The following is a 19,070-nucleotide window of genomic DNA, read 5'->3' on the forward strand; positions in this document are numbered from 1 at the left end:
TTTTCTTAGGATTCATGAAATGGCCACAGATGACAAAACATTTCCCACACTGGAATCTGTGAATGATTTGCCTTACTCTCCTGGCAGCCCATCTCACCTAACGCACTTCAAACCTTTGACTCCTGACCAGGATGAGCCTCCATTTAAATCTGCATACAGTTCTTTTGTAAATCTTTTTCGTTTCACTAAGGGTATGTTCAAATTATGTTTTGCGGTTTAATTTCTTCAGTATGAAAGAAGGCTTAAGGTCACTTGTGATTCTGAATCAGCCTCCCTCTATTTGGTGACTTCCAGAGCTGTTGAAATACTACTAGTGCGTAAGCCCAAGACTTCCTATTTTCTTTCTCTTCTCTGGAATAAGAGGTTGGAAGTTTTGTCCCACTTTCAATTCACGTGGCTTCTTCTGAAGCCTGGAAGTGCACAGAAGGAGGTAAACATCACATTAACTGTAATTATATTGAAATTAGCCAACATCAGACTGATGATTTTGTTTGAGCGCATGATGCTAAATCTGACGTGGTATTTGACAGTGTAAATAGTGAAGACAGCAGGCCGATTCTGATCTTTTTCTGCTTCCTCCCCCTTTTTATTTTTTTGTTCACTAAATTAATACATGCATAGATCAAGTATGTATGAAATGGACACTGTGCCTGTGTTTTCTAATTTCCAGATTCAGGTTTTATTGAAAGTATTGATTTTGAATTCCTTCATAGTTTGTAAATATGAAGAATTGATTCTTTCCACATGTATCAAATCAACCTAACCACTAAATGTGGTATGGCAAGTAAACAACTGTATAATTTCCCAACTCTTTTAAATTAAGTTGTGATCTTTATGGTATTATTTTTACTTAGTATCCCATTATATTCCTCTGCCATACATTGATTTTGAATTATAATTTTTATCTGTCTGATATATTTGAATTTGAAGAAGAAAATGCTACCATTTAGCTTGATCACTCTTTCACTTACTTAGTACATAGATACAGAACCAATTATGACTCTCCCAGCATCTTATTGCAGTTTCTGAAGCTCTTTGAATAGGATTAAATGTTTTATTCTTTTCTCTGGGGACAGCTTGTAATGCTTGAAGAATCAAAATGAATGGTTTAAACTTGAAGAGGTTGAATGCACCATTTTATTCCCTTTAAGAACTGTGAAAAAAACCTCAAAATTGGGTACATTTTTTACCATGGAGGGCTTAGAAGCTAAATGTATATCTTACAGTAGTGGCCAAAATTGTGGAAACCTTTTGGGAAAATGTATTTTTGAGGTTTGATGGCTAATAACACCACTTTTTTGGAGTAGTACCATAAAATTATATATCAATGGAAAGATAATTTAATCAAGAATGTAATGCAACAAAGTTTGTTCAATTATCTGTATACCATGGAACGTTATAGCCTAATAACCAGAAAAAGGAAGCACAACTTGCTTAGGTTGATATCAGATAGCTTTTCCTTCATCTGATTGTAGCCAATGAGCATGAGTGTTTAGAGAGCCAATCAGGTGTCATCTTGTTTTGGCAATGAGCCAATCAGATCACAGTAGGATTCAGTTATTGATGTCATGTATTGAAGCTGAGAGGAGGACATTTGTCAGTATGTTATGCGATCGCTATCCAGTTGGTTGGGTTTTTTTGTGTTTTTTCATTTAGTGAGCTTGTAAAATGTAATGAAATTAAAGTAATGGTGCAAAGATTTGACTGGATGCCCAGAAAGCGATGTAAAAGAGTATTATTAAGTGAACAAGGCTACAGTTATAAAGAAATTAGAAGAAAAATGGGTGGCATTTCTACTGTACACTTTTCCCAAAAGGTTTCCACAATTTTGGCCACTACTGTAAATCCTTGTAAGTCTTAAGGTATCTATTTTATTTCTTAACTGCCATCAAATCAACTGGAGAGTAAATTTGGCAGGATAAAAAATATAACCACTATATAAAAAGTTGAAGGCAACAAGTGGTACTAAAAAATTTAAAAGAGAACTTGTTATCTTTCAGACTAGTAGAAAAATATAGCTTTTTCACAGTCTAATATTTGCCCTTTCTAGATGATGGACGACTTGCACCCTCTGTTGAGAGAACAGAGATTGGGCAGGGGGATCATCAGCAGACACTGAATGCGAATTGGTCAAGCCCAGAACACTCCTCAAGATCGCAGTCGTTGAGGTCATCCCCCGTAGCTTACAAAAAAACACAACCTGCCGGGGAGCTGCAGCGACGATCTTCTACATCATTAGGTAAGCGATCTGAGCTTGAAAAGGAGTCCGTTTTGTAAACTTTTATCCACCTTCAAAATTTTCCAAACATTCCCTCTAAAAGTGCTTTACAGGAGGACTGTAATTCAGTACTTGAAAATGGTTGTCCAGTCCCTTCTTAAAAGCTTCAAGTGATGGAGCACCCACAACTTCTGAAGACAACCCATTTCACTGGTTAATTGTTCTCACTGTTATGAAATTTCTCCTTAGTTCTAGGTTGCTTCTCTCCTTGATTAGTTTCCATCCAATTTTGTTAATTTTGTTTATTTTGAAAGGAGGCATGATTTTTATAATGTGACAAAATTAGAATTGAATTTGGGGAGAATAATATATGTGCAGGAATAAATAAAGACAGTGCCATGCTCATTCAGGTCAAAAACCTTGACTACCTCTTCTTACTGTGTAATATTTTTAATTTTATTTTTATTATTTTAATTCCATTTATATCCCGCCCTTCTCCGAAGACTCAGGGCGGCTTACAAGCTTAGCAGTAGCCTTCATTCTATGTATATGCCTGCTTATTAGGGCTTTCACACACACACACCCCCAAGCGGCATTATTACAAAGTCAGCTTATTGCCCCCAACAATCTGGGTCCTCATTTTTCCTACCTCGGAAGGATGGAAGGCTGAGTCAACCTTGAGCCTGGTGGGATGCGAACCTGCACTAATTGCAGGCAGCTGGTGTTACTTAAGGAGGCATTAGCCCACTGCTCCACCAAGGCTCAGTAGAGGGTGATTGTATGAATATTCATTTTTTTAGAATGAATAAATATATATTTTTAGAATGAATAAATATATGTGTTGGTTAGTAAATAAAACTAACAATGATGTGTGTGATTTATGTATAGGATACCATTTTGATTTTAAATAAAAGTTCACACTTCTAATTATATATAGTATGGGAATGTTGCCAATGGAATCTAAGATAGGTACCGGTAATATTTAAATGTTATGCAATTGTAAGTGACTGATTTCTCAGTATGCATGGTGTATGGTTTCTGACACTATTTCAATTATAAATAAAAGATTCTTAATGTACAACAACCATTGGCACTTTAAGGAGAAAAATAGCATTGATTTAAGGAGCTTCAAATAATTTCCATGTGAAAAGGCAAACAATTTCTTGGAACTGGACAATTTCATAAGAGACCACTAATTTACATTATATCCCACAGTTGTATTTAAGGCAAATGATTGTTTTTTGCCCAGAGTGAATGGTTTGAGATGGGTGGCTATCCGAATGGGATGAATGAAAGAAAGAATGAATGAATAAGTGAGTGAGCGAATGAATGAATGAATAAAAATAAGCAGTTAACATTAATAAAAGTAAACTTTTTTAAAAAATGCTGAAAGCACACTTAAAAGGACATAGCTTCTCCTATCTGAAAATGTAAATCAGGTTAGCCTTCAAGGTCTTACCTGAGTAAGAATGTACTTTCCTTGCCAATAGAAGCAAAATTGATAGGAAGCTTCCCAGCCTCCTCCTTTGGCAAGGAGGAAGCCACTGGAAAGGGCTCCTTTTTTGCTCCAATCAGACATGTATTCCCTGGTGCGTGGTGATGACATGATGACTTCATATAGATTTTAAACAGCATGAGGAATAAGACAGGGGTCCTCAACCCCCGGTCCATGGACTGACACTGGTCCGCAGCATGCCAGAAAACTGGGCCACGCAAACAAGCGAAGCCCCATCCTCGGGATGTAGGCAGCATGCAAAAGCAGGCCCTTCCAGTCCTCGGAAAGACCTTTCTCCATGGAACTGGTCCCTTGTGCCCAAAAGACCACTGGAATAAGACTCTCCATAAGAAATTTGACAGGGAACAGAACAGTAATCCTTAAGCGACACTTTCTGGAATGCTCTTCAGCTCATTTGAAAGCCTGAAGAATATCAACAAGGCAACACATGTCTCCTGCCTCTTTCATCCAACAAGATGGCTAAAATAGAACCCCAACTCTGGCCTTAAAGCTGTGACGAAATACATTTTGAAAATGAAGTTTAGCCAACTTTTCTGCAGTTTGAAGGAAACTACTCTGGGATCTCCTCCTGAAAGAAGACGTTAAGATGTCAAGGGTCGCTTTCTTGAAAACAGATTATTTCTTCTCTCAAGATTGTAGCTCCACTTCCTCTTTAACAGGGGAATTACCTCTGTGGTTGGCCATCCCCCCTTATTAGCATTAACAAACTAAGCAAGGTAATGGTCACTTAAACACATGATTGGTTGAATTTGTCCAAGGACTTTGTTTGTATTCTTTGGGCTCTATAATTGTAATTCATCTAATACAGTTAGGCAACATATTGTTGTGCTTTGATACAAATTAAAAACTCAGTTGAGGCACATAGGTGATGGATTTTAATTGCTGCCGTGCAAAACCTGGCAGCATTGTATATTGTACCAGGACTAATATCTGTAAGCAGCAAGGAGTATTTAGATGGTATTGGAGTTCCAGTGTGAATACCTCTGTAGTGCAGGCACTGGAAGAGCACTTGCTCTATGGTTTCTATGTGTCTACAGATGCATTGACTCTCTGGATAGGGATTTTTTGCTGTATTGGCCTTCAAGGACAACTGACAGAAGGGTGTGACATTGTTGTTATTGTTTCAGCTACCTTACCAAGGTCTGTGAAGTTCAGTTTTTATCCAAGATATTGTGCAACATTGTTGTTGTTAGCTGCGAAGTCGTGTCCGACCCATCGCGACCCTATGGACAACGTTCCTCCAGGCCTTCCTGTCCTCTACCATGTGCAACATTAGCAGTTAGGTTTTCCATTTGTATCAAAGATTAATATGACCATTAATTGTCTGAAGAGTTTCTTCTACTCTGATGATGGTTGAACTTACCTTTGGCAAAGTTCATGTGCAGAGATGTCTGCAGTGATAAGCTGAGTTCATACAATGTAATATGTCATTGCTTATGATTTGCTGAATACATGGACCATTATATGTGGCTTAATTCAAATATAATGCAAAGGCATACATTATTTACAAATTACAGTGGTACAGATCACACGTTGTACTAATCCAAAATCATACAATTTTTGCTTTATCCATCACAGGAAATTTGGCAGTGTGGGCAATGAAATAGTGTTGCTTGGCAGGCACTCAGAATCATTCATTTTCCGTTGTGGCACCTGTTTATGGAATAGCCTCCCCCCTCCCCCCCAAAAAAGAGAGAGAGATACAGATGGTACTGACTCTTTTAGCTTTATGGAAAGCAGAAAAGGTTTTCCCCAAGCACTAGAATCAGGCTGTTGGTGAAACTGGCTTAGTATGATTGATTGATACAAGCTTTACTAGGGCCTCAATATTGTTTTTTTGTTTGTTTTTGTCAAATGGTTTTGTTCACCTATCAGGGTAAAAAACACTAAAAAAACACTTCTCCACCATCTCAGCACATGGGCAGATTTACTTAACATCTCTCAGGATTTCCCTACATGGGTGGCTATATAAGTTTGTTAAATAAATAAAATGTAATTCTGAAAGCTTTTGATTAATGTGCATGCTTCTGTTGCTATTTGATAAATGTTTCTAGCAAGAATAAAAGAGATTTCTGCCATTTTAATATTAAAATGTTTGTGCAGGGGGCTCTACAGGATGTGCTCTATCATGTGGTGCCTGATTTAGCAGATTTATACGAGATTTCATAAGGTCTCAGTCTGGACTTTGTGCTCTACATTTGGGGCAAAAGGCACAGTTTCCTAGTTGTCAGTTCGCAGTGAAAAATGATTGCATTTGTACAACGTGGTGATCTTCAAATATACACTCTTTTTTTAGCTTCCAGATTCCTCTGTATTAGTGATCTGAACATACAATGTGATCGCAGGGTCAGCATTAGCTGGATTACTAGCCCTATAGAAACATTGTACTATGTAAAAGGAAAGATAGTATGGGGAGCAGTAGCTGCAGTTACAGTAGTTGATATTTCTTTATTAGGGTAAAAAACACTAAAAAACACTTCCTCACCATTTTAGCACATGGGCAGATTTACCTAACACCTCTCAGAAACTCCTGAGAGCAGTTGTGATTTCTGGATTGTACAGGGGTCCCTCCACAACTACAGCACAATCCTGGCAAAAGACATACAGTATGGAGTTGCTAACAACTTTAAATATGTTCCTACACAAGCTCCAAAGCTTTTTTTTATTTGACCTAGAGATGGCTGCTTTAAAGATATCCCAGTTTGTCTACCATAAAATTTTAACTGCAGGAAAGTATTTTTCCAAACTTTTAGATATAGTCTTGATCCTTCAGTGCATTAGGTGGTGTTTTAGCTTATTACAATATTTGTATACATTATTTATTTAGTGTTTGTATTATTTTCATTAACTAGTCTTTAGATCCTTTAATAAACCCTGGAAAGTGACATCCATAATAAAACAAGCATCTGTTATAACACCTGTTGAGTAGGTAGTTCTTCTTCAAGGTACAATGTAGTTGTTCCATACATAAATCTGGATTTGATGCTCTATCGTAAATTTAACTCAAAACTGAAAAATCGAAGAAGTTTGTCTAAATTACCAGACTGGAAGGTGTAACAATGCTATTTAGAAATGTCAAAAAAATCACCCAATATCAGCCATAGAAGTGGCACCATGCTCTTCCTGAGGAATTGGTGGCTGGCAAATAGATTCTAGCTGGGAGATGGCTGTTAGTAACACCCTCTGGCACAGCTTACAAAGACGAACCTTGTTTTTTCTTCCCAAGTTGGGAGTCTGGCCATTATACAACAATTGTTATTGTGCCTGTTTCTTGCTTTTGCTGCCAGGATTCCACATAACATAACTGGTATATAAAACAGGGCATTCAGTGGAGCCATGTTTGTTCTGCTACACAAGAGACCAAAATAAAATGCCTGGCTAATGGAGAACTATGGAATTGGTAAGAAACTTGAGGCACTTTTCTTTTTAAATATGAAAGAATCCTTAGTGGGAAAACGCAACAAAGAGAAGGAGGCTTGCAAAACTGGTGAGTCTGTATTCAGGAGCTCTAATAAAATACACAAAATCTTTCTCCGGTAATATGCTGATGTCGCTGTTGTTAATATGTGGCTGGCTGGTTGATGTAATACAAGAAATTAAACGGACTAATGGAAGATTAATTGCTGTATACAAAGCTACCGTTTGACTTCAGAAAATGGGACTCAATTAGCTGGCTTTAAAGCCAGTTAATATTTTCTCCCCGAAACAGTTGACTCAGATGAATAGCTTCCGTGGATTCCTACGCTGCTGAGGTGCAGATTTGAGGTGATTTGAGGTGATTTTTTTTAAACTAAACTGTTTAGGTTTGTGTGCTTATAGCCTTGATTTCAAAAATACTTGTAAATCTTTGGATTTACCTAAGTCTTTTTTTCTCTTTTTTAAAGTGCTCAGAATTGGTGAGATCTTTTTCCTATTCAGGGTCTATATTCTAACTCTCAAGACAAAACAAAATAATAAAAATGTAATAGCAAATGTTATATTTGGTGATTTTTCTCTGCAATATTTATTGTTCCCATTCTTTTTCAATCAATAATCAGGGATTTTTGCTGACTTAGCCCTAAGGAGTGGGATATAAGGTTTTAATGTTTGTAATGGCACATAATCAATGGATCATAAACTCCTAAACACCTATCAAAACAGATTGTAATATTTGGGATTTTAATACTAGTTCTGTGTCTAGAGCACAGATATTTTTTGCTTAATAACTCAGTTTGAAATTGACACTCTCATTTGCCTTTCATTCCTCAGACTTCTATTGCTATTTTTGGGAAGAACCCAAATAGACTTGTAATTATTCAAGGTATTTCAGCTCTTAATTAAAATAAGAAAAGCCCAGGATTGAGGATAAGGTGAAAAAAAATCCTCAAAAAAGGAAATGGCTGCATCTGTACTGTTGTGGTGAGAATGGGGATGTGCATGGAGTCAGTTTGGGTCAATTCAACGTGAAGAAGACTTTTTGTGTGTGTGTAAATCAGAAATATTCATGGTTGAAACTAAATGCTGTATTTCTGAATTGCATTTCTGGGAAGCGAGGTCTGTTGAATCAATCCAGGTTTTTTTCAAATACATAAATTTGTCATGGTTCCGACAGACAGAGACAAATAAAGCAGAACTCCGAGGCTTGGAAATTCCTCAAAGAACATGTTAATTAGTTACAAACTATCAGCACATCAAAAGTGAAACCAAGTCTAAAGACACATAACAATTCCTCAATACAAAGTTAAGAAATCCCACCCCTAAGGCAATGCAAGCAGCTATGTTTCCCAATACATCTTCTTAGTGGACTTTTCAGTCTCGGGCACAGCCAATGACCTTGATTCCCATGGGATAAAAGTTTATTTAGGACCTGGCAAAACCCCCTCCCTCCATTCTGTGTGTCAACTAAAAATGAGTAGGAAAAATGGCTGCAGCCATGCTTATTTTTAGAGTTGACATTACCATTTTATAACATAACTTTCTTTGAACTGATAAATGCTTTCTGTTTATTTAAAGATAAATGAATTGGCTATTGGAAAATTGGCTATAATTGAAAATGGCTATTTTTCACAAAACGTGGCTTTGGATAATTACAAGGACAGATACTTAAATTTAGGACATTACCACTGCATTGATCTCAGTTTGAAAAAGAGAGAACTGAAGTTAAAGTTTCTGTATAACATTTTTGTATTCTAAAGGGATTTCCACTTATTGTTCATGGAAATCTCATGTGGCAACTACTGTCTTTTGCTTTCAGACAATCGAAGAAAAGATCCTCCTCTTAGTGGTCATGATCCTAGGACAGCTGTTCAACTTAGAAGCCTCAGTACAGTTTTAAAACGCCTCAAGGAAATCATGGAAGGAAAAAGCCAGGTATCGCTTTATGCCTGCTTTTATAGTTTTGAGTAATCCTGAAATCAGTTGTGTGTTTGTTTGTTTTTATAAAATCCCTTTTTGTACTTTGAACTTGTATAGAGACTTATAGAACATTGCTGCCGCTAAATATATTTTCAAGCAATGAGGGCAAGGGCTGTCTACTAATTTTGACAATAATAGCAAATCAGTTTTCATACCTTTCCAGTACAATATATCTGGGTTCCTTCTCATTTGTAAGTTGGAAAATTTTCTTTCCTCTAGCAACCTTTTACTAAATCAAATCCTATTGCTTAAGGATTAAATTCAGAGCATTACATAAGCGAAATCCTTTGGCTTGGGTAAACTAAGCAGGACATAACTTTTTAAAAGATGAGAGTAGTGCAAATGTATATTGCTTCTTGGCCTTTTGGCTAAGATCAAGTGTAGTATTAATTCTCTATTATCTGTTTTATAGCAACTATGAAGATTGGAGCTTTTTGGCACATTATAAACCCGCTTGCATATGACTATGTTCTGAATCTAATTTGAGTTTCATACCTCAACTCTATTCAGCCTGCAAATTAATATTATAATCTAATTTTGGACTTGTGACATCTCATAATATGACTTACATTCAGAAATAGAACATTTGTGAAACTGTTTCCTTGATTAAACAGCAAATTTCTTCCATAGGACAGTGACCTCAAACAATACTGGATGCCAGATAGCCAGTGTAAAGAGTGTTACGACTGTAGTGAAAAATTCACTACTTTTAGGCGCAGACATCACTGTCGGTTATGTGGGCAAATTTTCTGTAGCCGATGCTGTAACCAGGAAATCCCTGGAAAATTTATGGGTTACACAGGTAAGACAAAGTGCAATCAAACATCTAGCTTTTGAGAAGATGTAGAAATTATCCTTCTGCTGGAATTGGTGGGTGAGGATGAATGTCATATTGACCCAAAACATAGTGGATGAAACAGCCAGTAAGAATTCATGAGCAGTAATATCTATACTAGGAAGACTTTTGTGGTAAACCCATGGATATGCAACCATATAAAGCCTTGCCATTCCCAGAAATTGTTAGGATACTCATCCATCTTGTTTCTAGACCTGCAGCTGTTCCTCCAAGTAATTTTACCAGGTTGATGAATGGGTGGCAAGAATGGAAAGGCCAGGCCAACCTAAGTTCCATGTGATGAAGCCAGCATTCTGGTTGCAACACTTCAGTTAAAAATTAGCATGACGTGGGTGGGCTTGAGGTTGCATTTTACTATGAAACATATTTTACTAGAATGTCTTCAATACTTGTATATGTTGCAAGCCTTGGTGCATGCAGTATATGTTTCTGTTCAAAATCTAGCTCACATTCTCTGTAGTGGTGTTGATCTCTAAGTTTTCTTTAGGTTCTTGATACAAGGCATGATAAAAGAATTTTCCTACCTTTGAAATAAAGTGAATACAGTAGGAACTATCTGTTTTTCATGCCACAATTTTTAGAATAAAATCTTCAGATTATAAAGCAATCTCTTCTATTTCTCATAGGTGATCTGAGAGCTTGCACTTATTGTCGCAAAATAGCCTTAAGCTATGCGCACTCCACAGATGGTAACACCATTGGGGAAGACTTGAGCGCTTTATCCGATTCATCAAGCTGTTTATCACTATTGGATCCTGGGGAACCCCGTACTCCTGTAGGTAGCAGAAAAGCTAGTCGTAATATTTTCCTGGAAGAAGATCTTGCCTGGCAAAGGTATCAATGCCTTTATATTTAAGTGCTTAGAAAATCTATTCTTTCTTCAGTCTTAGACTAATTTTGTAACACCCGATTAGAAAGCATTGTTCAGACAACTTTAATTATTACTTTGGCATTCTTTAGCTGCACAGTTGAACATTGTTTCAGGACACTATGGCCTCTGCCAATAGATGCAATTCCTATATTGTCATATTGAAAATTGGTCATATTTCAGTCACTGTGATCCAGTGTTGACGTTTCTCATCAAGAAAATACTGTAGCAGAGCTCCATCTTGTAGCCTGAGTCCTCAGCTCTGTTACTTTCATTCCTTCTTTCTAAATTGAAAATTAGTTTTTCCAAAAACATAAAACTACATTTTCTACCAGCATATTTATCATGTTGCATCGAAAATTTGAAGATGTCTCTGAGTATATACAGCTAGTCCTCACTCAGCATCTCTCTGTTCAAAGTTACGACGGCACTGAAAAAGTGGTCCATGAAATACAGCTGTTGCAGTGCCCCTGTGGTCATGTGAACAAAATTTGGGCCTGCCCAATTTACAGCTGTACCACCCCGCCACTGCTCCCCCCAGCCGACCCTGCCTCCCCTCTCTTAGACTTACCATTCTGGTCACATGTAGGGGAGGCGCTATGGGGCGGTGGGTGGGAGCTAGAGACAGGTGCTATGGACAGGCACAGGGAACAGAGATCTAAGCGTATGTTTGCTGTGCCACAGTGCGCCACTATCAGCCAGTGTCTTATTTTGCGCCACATTATTTCATGCCGGCCTTTTGTGCACCAGCCAGGGCTGCCTTTTGTGCCAGCACAGCTGGGTCTTCCTTTCATGCTGCCTTTATTTTGTGCACCAGCTGGGTCCTTTTGTGAAAGAAAGCTGGTGGGAAAGAAGGTTCCGGCTCTGCTCCTAAAATGGAGGCAGTCCCCTGCCTTCTTTCAAGAATGACTTGGATTTGTGTGGGTCCTCGCCTACAGACCGATGGGATTGCCACACAGCCATGTGACATTTCACTTAGCGATTGCATTTTTATTGAGTGTCAGAGTTGCCAGAAGCAATTAGGGTTATTAAGTGAGGACTACCTGTAGAGACTTCTTTGCCTTGCAGCATCACTGTTGCTCAGTTAATTAACTATTTCTTGGGAAAAGATTTTATACTGCTCAAAAAAATAAAGGGAACACTTAAAGAACACAGTGTACTGTATTTAATAGTAGGATGTCTTATTTTCTGTTCCCTTTATTTTTTTGAGCAGTATATATAGAGCGGTGCCTTGCCTCCTTTTCCAAAAGAACCAAAAAAGGAAAAAAAACCCTCCACACAAATTTTTCAAATAAATGACATTAATAGTTATAAAGTGTCACATCCTTGAATTTTGAAATACAGATAATCCTTGACTTATGACTTACGGTCTACCCCCAAAAAAACTACTTATGAACTTGAAGTTCTGATGCTGGTCCGACCCCCAGTCACGTCACATTTATGGCCATTTGTAGTGTCTGCAGTCACATGACCATGATTTATGTTTTTGCCAGAAACCAGCATTTAAAAAAATACCCTATAGCAATCAATGGGTTTGCTTAATGACTGTGGCAGTTGCTTAATGACTGCTGCAAAAAAGGTAATAAAATTTGGCATGATCATGTAATGACTCGCTTAACGACCATCATGATTTATGACTGAAATTGTGGGCGCAATTATAGTTGTAAGTCAGGGACTACATGTATGCAATTTGAATGGTTCTTTGGAGACTCAATATTGGAAATAGTTACAGAATTTTTTTAAGATGTCTCTGATCATTCCATTTTAATAATTTTGAGAATCTGGAATAATGTATTTATGTATAAGAGTCTATGTTGCAAAGAGAGAACTTCCTAATACTTTGAATTCATGATCATCTTGGGATTTGGCTAGGAGTAAAGCAACAGCAATACCCCTCCCTCCATTTTGGGGTGGTGGGGGAACAACACAACTTGCTGCTTCAGCCTGTGCCAGTGGCCTTATTAACTTCTCTGATGCAGTGCTAACTGCTGCTTAAATGTAATATCCTTGACTTGCAGCTTGATTCATCCAGATTCTTCGTCCTCTACCTTATCAACACGTCTTGTATCAGTTCAGGAGGAAACAGGAAAGTCTCCTGCACGGAATAGGTAAGTGATCCAACCAGAGGTCACCCCCATACTAAATAGTATGCTTTGAAGCAGCTTACTGTTGACTCTGTTTGAATAAACAGCATAATGCTTGTCTCAAAAGAACATTAACACACTATTGGAAGAATTCTGTGTCTTGATGAAAGTGTCTGCATGAGAGAGTGCAGACCTTTTGTCTTGTTAGTTCCAACACAGTGTATTGTAATAAAGTTTATTATTTAACCATAAGTCCACCAGTCTGGCCTTGCCATCATTTTTTTTCTAAAAAAGATTTCCTGAGGTGACACCCAAAGAAATACGTCATAGAGAACCCTTAGAATGATGCATCTAACAAGGTGAATTTTCAAATCAACATTATTGTGGTACAATAAATAGGTGTGCCATCCAAATCTTAGTTCATGGCTCTATAATTCAAGTAATCTCTTGTTTTGGAGAGTCAGTCACTCTTTCATCCAGACTGGGGTTGGGTGGGTCATCTATTCCAATCCCCCCAAACATACCAGTTTTCATAAAAGAAAAGGATGATAATTAATCCATAAGATATTTAAAAATTAATTTTATCATTTATCATTAATTTACTATTGATTTTATCCCATTAAATTCCATTTCTACTGGAGTAAACATTAAACATTTTCATAAATTATTTCCAAAATTATAGCCATTCTTAGATATCGAAATCTTGAATCAACTTGCAGATAAGCAAATTAACACATTTTCTCTCCCTTTGTTGTTTGTACCTGCCATCATCACATTTGCTCTTGATTCATGGTGTTCTAAAGACCACATGGTGTGGTAGGATGGAGGGTTTGTTGTCACTGTGTGTTGGGGGGAGAGAGCACGGGGGGAGGCTCAGCTAATCTCAATGTACACATGTTGTACTTTGACAATAAAGGTTTATTATTTATTATTATTATTTATGACACTGAAATACTGGACTGGCTTTATCATATGATCTCACTGATTCTAATTGGCTATATTGCAAAGGGTGCATATAGTTATAGGAGCATAATACTTCACTTGATATAAATCTTACATCACAATTGGAAGACAGAAAATGTGGCTAGGGAAGAGTATAAAATATTTCCACTCATGCTAATCTTTTTTTAATATATTTTATTAATTTTTTATAATAACAATTTTTAGTGCTTCATGAACAGTGTGTTGTCTGGGTTCATATATTTAAAACAATCAATGATAATTAATTTCTACAATTAATATGTTGGTAATGTATTTCTTGATCCTCTCTTCTTCCTGTAATATTCTCCTTTTGTCTACATTAAACAAATATAATTCTTAATGTTTTCAGTACAAACCAAGTTGAATATAAACATTTTTTAGTATTTATGTCTATAATAATAACATCAACATATAACATGTTTTTGATCACCTTATTTGCATTGTATTTATAAAAGTGATCTTATGAAATCATTATATGTCCTGTTTTCAAGATTCTTATTGAAGCTTAGTTTCCCCTGAGTATTCAAACCACTTTTATCTGTCATAATTTTCTTAAAATTCATTACCTTTAAATATCCAAACTTTTCATTTAAATAGACCCTCTCAATGTTTTAACATTTCATATATTCTGAAAGTATTATACTATTTATATATCTTATTCTTCTTACTATAGGGCCCCTTTACAAGCTTTATTCTTTTGGCTATATTCCAACAATATTTAATCCTATAATACACCATCTAATAATCTTTCCCTAGGGCCTCTTTATATCCAAAAAAGACAAAGCAAGTAAGGTATCAGATTTTTGTCTCCCACGTTTTGATGATTCTTCTGACAGTCCTTTAATCCATTTTATTTGTTCTTCTTTTTTATCCTCAAATTTGTTTTGAAATCCTGGAGGATAAGGCATTTTTTTTTGTCTTTATTATAGTAAGGTTTTGCAGATTTTTTTTGTTTGTATTAAATTGTAGTTTTCTTCATTTGTAGCTTTTCTATTTAAGTCACTTTCATTTAATTTATATTCTGTTGTCTGATTTTTTTGTTTATTCTTTGTTGTCATTTTTTGAGTATCATTTAGTTTCTAGGTTTAAGTTAGAGATGTGTTCGTTTATATTGTCAAACTGATTTCTAATCTCATCATGGTTTGAAACAATTATCGTTTGAATCTGTCGCAGCATTGTGTATATTTTCTCCTGGAATGTATTTGTATTGTCTTGAGTAATTGTTCCTGCAGATCTTTGAAGCTCCAAACTGGGTTCTTCAGGAAGAGGTATTAGTTATGGTTTTATATTACTTTTAGATAGGTATATGATATCCATTTTATCTCTCCCCTCTTTTTAATTAGTTTTATCAAGCCAGTCCATCTTAAAATCCAAACAGCCAAATCTTATGTAGTTCTCGTCATTATATAATGGTTTTATAATCCAGTACATTTCCAATTGTCAAGGCACCACTGAAAACAATATTTTGTGGCAGTTTTCTTTTCAGGGGTCTCATAATTATCAGCCAGTAAGAATTCAGTTCAAAGTATTTGACCATCTAAAAGTTTTCCAGTAATTTCTCCTTTAGAAGATTAGCCAAAGGCCAAAATTTTTCATTCTTTGCAAACAGTTCTTAGATTAAGATTTAAGAATGCAGTTCAGTGTCTTTATAATCCCAGAAGGTCAGCAGTTTCTAAACATACGCAGTTTCACTCAGTAGTAGATAACTCAATGCTTTGTTCGCAGCTGTTTTTTGCTGTTTCTAGGCGTCTTGCCAAATTCTGGGTCAGTACTGCTACAGTTTTCTCTAATCCTCCACTAGATGTCACTGTTCATTTTTCAACTTTTTAAAACAAAGAGTTATTTTTTGTCTATATATATTATTTCATCAATGATTTTTCAGGTACAGAGTTTTAACAATTTTCTTAGCTTTCAAATTTATCCAAACTGTGGTAATGTTTATTCCCCATAAAGGTTTAATTCGCCGCTTCCGTCTATAGAAGGATGAGGAAATCCCCCCCCCTTCTCACTTTGGGAGGCTTTTTTCTTCTTGGGGATCTTTTCTAGAAAATTAAGTATAAAATAGGAGAGAAAAAATCAAATTCCTCATCCAGTTTCAAGCATGCTGTTCACTGTTGTGCTAGTTAGTGCCTTTGGACTTTGGCTGCAAGTAGCTTGGGCTGGTCAGTGAGGTATGGCCAGCCTTTCTCCTGTCGGGTTAGAAGGCTTTCCTTGAACCGAACAAAATGTCTGCCGTCGTTCCAGAGTCATCAGAGCACCCTTCTTTCTTCGCCGCCTCTCCGGGGCGACTTGGACACATTTAGGGTCCTCTGGCAGGGCGAAACTAACCACAGGGTGTGGAGGTCCGCAATCCCACAACCGGGCGCTATGGTGCAAGACCAGAAGTCCACTCATACTAATCTTTCTGCTTCCCTTCCTTCCCTATCCTCAATTTATTTGGATTGCAGACATGTTTTCTTTACATGCTAAAGGCATTATCCTGGCCAAATATTTTTCAAAATATTGCTTCCTTAGGCAGAATCCCCCAGGAGCTCTTCCTTGTCAAAGACAAATTGTAGTTATCTGACAAAATACATTCTACTGTATATCAAATTTAAGCTAGCTATAACTAAATAGAAAGTGTATATTTTTATGCCTCTAAAAACGGTGCAACAGTTTGAGAGAATTTAATTTACTGTAAGCAAGTTACTTGTAGCTGGTAAATATCAGTATCTTATAAATAATTTCAGGAACTGAATGTTCTCTGCAAGAATCACTTCTCAGTCAATTTAAATATCTATAAATATAAAAGTAGTGGATGTAAGTGAAACGCATTGCTGGATAAGTTAGGATAAGTATTGCCAGCCTCCTTGGAGCTGATGGACACATGTGGAATTCTGAGAGTGTGTGGGGCTCTTACAGAATGGCTGCTGTGGTAAGTATGGCCATTCACAAAGACAAATTTGCCAGAAAGCAAATTGATGGGCTTGTTTTCCATTGGCTCTTCTAGCTTTTAGGATGATCTTAGCTGTCTTTTGGGGAGTGATGTGGGTGTGCTTCCCCAAAAATCCTGGGTTCCAGCCCCCCCACCAGAAACAGGCCTCAGAAGCATTTTTGGAATAAAGACTGGAACGCTGCTTTGCAGCAGGAGAACTTTTTATGCACGTCTTACTCCTCTAATATATTGTAGTATTTTACTTTCCATGTAAAGTTGCTCAACCTATAGACCTCTGTATGCTCAGAGTCAAGTTGCATGCATGCTTATAAGTCTTTCTCATTCATTGTTCTGAGATGTGAGGGGTATGTAGTTTTTGCAGCAATCTAGAAGTGAGCTGTTTAAGAGAGAAAGAATGTAAAATTGCAGAGTACAAAGAAAATAAGGATGGAGGAGTCATTATCTTCCCACAGCAGGGCACCTGTCAGATATACGATTTTACATCCCATTTTAGGTGAGAATAGGAAATGGCTGTGAACTAACACAGCTATTCTGGCTGGCATTTCTTGAAGCACAGGTCATTTGAGCAAAAGGTTCCCATATATACTCTGCATTTCCTTAAGCAGTTTTCATAAAGCTGGTAAAATGTTTCATATGCTTTTGTTACCTAGTCCAGATGAATGGAAACAGATTTTAAAATGGCTGATCTGATAGCTATCTACCACTAAAAGTGTAGCAGTTGGTTTGAGGCTGTTGTATTTTCTTTGTATGCTTGGTTTATTCTCTGTGAAGTACAAAAAAAATAAAAGTTATTAATTATAATGGTATCTTAAACTGATGGATTGTCTGATAGGGTATTTATCTCATTATTAATAGCAAGAATAACTGTGGACAGTTGAGCAAAAAATTGCTTTTGCTCGAAGATATGTATTGGCCTCATATCTTACACTTTGTTCTTTTGCTTTCTGGTCTCTTGTCAATATCCTGAGATTCATCCAAACCATATTATATTGTCTGTAATTTCTGTAATGTCCATCCTTGTAAGATCAAGCCAGAAAAATGTCTTCATTTGAACCTGGTAACCAGCATTTCCTAATTTGGGATAAGGTCTGGTTTTCTCAACTATTTATGAAAAGAAGGGACTCTTGTATAGGGATTTGGACATTTTTGCTTATTTTCCTGAGATTTGTACATTCAAATCTCAGCCCCTGTATTTGAAGACTGAGTAGTAATAAATCAGGGTTTACCAGGAATTCAGGGTGAAATATGCCTTCTAGGTTGAAGATCACAATTCAGGTTCTGATTCTTTTCCTTGTGATTTGAAGCAAATGAAAATTTTGGGTTCAGTCATGGTCATAAGTCAAGGACTACCTGTACTGAATTTTCGCAACATGAAGCCACATAGAAAGTAAACCAAGCAGCTTAATTCTTATCATTTGGGAAATCAAGAAAGGAGAACTTTATGTGGTAAAAATTAGCTTCTAACCTTTCTAGCCTTTTAAAATGTTCCTGTGTTTGGTTCCTGATATTGAAAGCTAGATTGTATTTTGGTTGAAGAGAAAGAGGTGATTAAGAAAATGTGGCAAAATTTTGCACTGTTCTGTTAAACGTTAATTTTAAAGTACAGGTGGAATGAACTGAAGATTACAAGCATTATTATTCTGTTCCACCCACCAGATCGTCTAGCATAACTAACCTGTCTCTGGATCGATCGGGGTCTCCAATGGTGCCTTCCTATGAGACATCTGTCAGTCCACAAACTAATCGAACCTACATGAAGGAGACCAGTGAGGATGAACGCAAAATTCTTCTGGTACAAGCCAAGCTTTTCTTGTATCTTGCATCCTTCCAACAGAAATAAGTAACAACTTACTGCCATTTGTGGTACTTGACTTCTTAAGTTTACCTGTTTTATACTGTCCTCTGTTTACAGCCTGTCTTTTCCATTACTTGTACCTCATGTTTACTCAAAGGATATGCAGATTATGCCATTTTATATCATTATAATCTTGAAGTTTGAAGAACTATATTCATGTGATCGTCTACTTATGAAGAAAGTTTACCACAGAAAAATTAGCGTCAGTTAGAAAAACGAAAAGCCTTGTATATTTAGGTGGGCCTAAAAAGAAAACTATACTATTTTGAATCCCTTTACAAGGGAATAAATAAGTAACATGTATGTGCATTGCTTGTGCATTTGTTAGTACTTGGTATGTTATTTTCTTTTCCACGAGTATAT

The 19,070-nt window shown here is 36.7% G+C and overlaps 1 protein-coding gene across 3 annotated transcripts in view; it reads left to right on the forward strand.

Moving 5' to 3' along the window:
* The window catches only part of PIKFYVE (phosphoinositide kinase, FYVE-type zinc finger containing), a 99,039-nt gene that overhangs the window by 18,843 nt on the left and 61,126 nt on the right, over positions 1–19,070 (forward strand). For 2 of the 3 annotated variants that reach the window (XM_081315177.1, XM_081315178.1), the window contains exons 2-8: positions 10–191; positions 2,051–2,239; positions 8,968–9,083; positions 9,759–9,930; positions 10,611–10,818; positions 12,871–12,960; positions 18,509–18,644. In XM_081315177.1, coding sequence (XP_081171303.1) covers positions 10–191; positions 2,051–2,239; positions 8,968–9,083; positions 9,759–9,930; positions 10,611–10,818; positions 12,871–12,960; positions 18,509–18,644 — 1,093 coding nt within the window. Of the gene's footprint in view, positions 1–9; positions 192–2,050; positions 2,240–8,967; positions 9,084–9,758; positions 9,931–10,610; positions 10,819–12,870; positions 12,961–18,508; positions 18,716–19,070 lie in introns of those variants that run through there. The other variant, XM_081315179.1, reaches the window with a different exon arrangement.

This window comes from Vipera berus (assembly GCF_964194415.1).
Source record: "Vipera berus genome assembly, chromosome: 1".
Lineage (NCBI taxonomy): Eukaryota > Metazoa > Chordata > Lepidosauria > Squamata > Viperidae > Vipera > Vipera berus.